The sequence below is a fragment of the Pundamilia nyererei genome, unplaced genomic scaffold (assembly GCF_000239375.1).
Source record: "Pundamilia nyererei isolate P.nyererei 1_Seehausen unplaced genomic scaffold, PunNye1.0 scaffold00031, whole genome shotgun sequence".
Lineage (NCBI taxonomy): Eukaryota > Metazoa > Chordata > Actinopteri > Cichliformes > Cichlidae > Pundamilia > Pundamilia nyererei.
The window spans coordinates 1833607-1835939 of record NW_005187432.1 but is presented as its reverse complement, the minus strand read 5'-3'; the positions used below and the strand labels follow the sequence as shown (position 1 = coordinate 1835939).

Sequence of the window (2333 nt, the reverse complement as noted above, 5' to 3'; positions counted from 1 at the left end):
CTTATTAATAGTACTACTAGTAATAAGCTACTACTACTTTTATTACTGGTGAAGTAGCTGTATAAAGTACCTTGTTTCAGCCCTGTTTGCTATAGCACTATCTAGCCAGCGACTTTTACATGACTAATATCAAATAACTTGCCATTCAGTTGTATTTGCCAGAGTCTCCTCATACCTCTATCTATTGATTGAGTATTTAGGGCGAACACACCCTGGTGTGCAACACAATACCAGATACACAGTGTGGGTGTGCTCATTGATTGTCTCTGCCTGCAGGATTTGGTGATCACATCCACTGGAGGACGCTGGAAGATGCCAAGAAAGAAGCTGAAGCCAGGTGAGCTAAAATATTACAAACACTTCCTGAAATGCTGCCAAAGAGCCTTTTGTGCAAAGATTAGCCTGAGGCAGCTGTTAAAACCCCCCACGCATATATCTATTTTTGTCCTGGTTAGAGGAGCAGATTGACAAGTTGTCAACGAGCGGGTGTAGTTTTTCATGTGTGGCAATTTCAGGCTTTAAAAACATGGAGCAGTGTGAGAAGTTTTCAGTTTGGAACAGCATGAGTTTAATTTTGGTTTTGATGCACTTTTAAATGTGTTTAAATTAACAGCGGGCTGCCGATCATGGTCATCATCCACAAGAGCTGGTGTGGAGCCTGCAAAGGTAAAATAATGTTCCACCGAAAAGTCTCTTCTATAACGTAAAAATACGCCACATTAGGTGTAATTAAAATCATGGTGAACGTTTTTGAATTTAGTTGATTGACATTACTTTGAAGAGAGAATCAAAGCCAGACATGTTGCATATTTCCTGCTTAAAGATTATTTTATTTTTTTACAGAAAACATTTAAACATAAAAGGGTTAAAATTTAGACAAGTTGTCTGAGTCATAAAGACATCAAATACTGTACACGTGAAGCTTTTATGATCAGTAAATTTATGTACACGTAATAATAGTAGGCTCACTGTGTTGAACAACCAGGACAAGGTGTTGAAATTACGCTTACACCTCTTAAGATTTCACATTTTTTTGTAAGTGACTGGTTCACTAAGTGTTAAAATGTGGACATTTGAGAATATAGTATGTTAAACTTTAGATGTGTGACTCATGAACAAAAATGAACATGTTGTGTTGTCTGCAAGAACAGGCTGTTGTATGGATACTTTAAAACGCCCCTAAAGCGCTGCTTTTTTAGTGCAGGACATGTTACCAGTGGTTTAGCAGCCTGCCAGAAAGCTCCTGAAAACCTGTAAGGTAGCAATGCAGAGATGCTTAAACACCTGAAGCTGTACAGATGCTGCTGGGCCTTTTTAAAACAGCAGTGATGTTAGTTGTTTATGTCAGGTGTTTGTGTATGTGGACTCCCAGGTATTTAAATCTGTGCATCCGCTCAAACCCTGGGGTCTGTTTATGATGAACAGCCAATCAGAAGAAAGTCGCCTTAAAGGTAGATGAGCTAAACCAGCTTCTTTCAGACAGAAGATGAACTAAGGAGCTAAACAAGGATGATTCTGAGTCATGCAAGGCCCCTCTTGTAAAGTCCAAGAATGACAAAAGTTGGAGATGAAATCGATCTACAATGTCTGAAATTGAGTTTTATATTTGTTTAATTAACTTAGGATATTGCTTAACAATTTCAATGTCACAGAAAATATATTCATGGAAAAATATTTCTGTTGAAAGCAGAATCAACTGTTTTTATCAGCTTTTTAAAATGATCCAAATCGTAGCTACAGTGTTGTTGTTAATCAGGAAGCCCGTCTTTGGATCTCAGCCAGATGTGTAATGTGGAAAATTGGGACAAACAAAGCAATCAGGAAATGACAAAAACCGGAAGGGTTGTTGGAAAAAGTGACTATTTTCAGTAACAAGTGAAATGTAACATGAGAATTCAGCAGATCTGAAAATTTGAGTTTTTTTTTTTTTTACTTAACGGAATGTCTTAATTCTAAAACTAAAGAACAACAGAGGCTTTTAATTATTTAAGCTTCTTCATTGTAAATATAAAAGCTCTGGTTGGTTTGCATTTGATTGTGGTGTAAAATAACCTCCTTATTATGTTGTTGTTTTTATAATCAGCACTGAAGCCCAAGTTTGCTGAATCCAAGGAGATCTCTGAACTGGCACACAACTTTGTAATGGTGAACCTGGAGGTGAGGATATATTGAAAGCACCTTAAAGCAGCTGCTTCTTATATTTTCTGTTTATTTCAGTGTATTGATGTAAAACTATCAAGTTTTTGTTCCCTTTTATTTCTTGTTTTATCGTCATGCTACAAGTCAGAATTGACACATTGGCTGTTTTTGGATTTGTTTCCACTAATCTCTCA

The 2333-nt window shown here is 36.9% G+C and overlaps 1 protein-coding gene across 1 annotated transcript in view; it reads left to right on the top strand.

Annotated features, from left to right (window-relative positions):
• Positions 1 to 2333, top strand: part of txndc12 (thioredoxin domain containing 12 (endoplasmic reticulum)) — a 9461-nt gene that overhangs the window by 2796 nt on the left and 4332 nt on the right. The window contains 3 exon segments of the mRNA XM_005729164.1: positions 277 to 337; positions 614 to 666; positions 2084 to 2157. Coding sequence (XP_005729221.1) covers positions 277 to 337; positions 614 to 666; positions 2084 to 2157 — 188 coding nt within the window.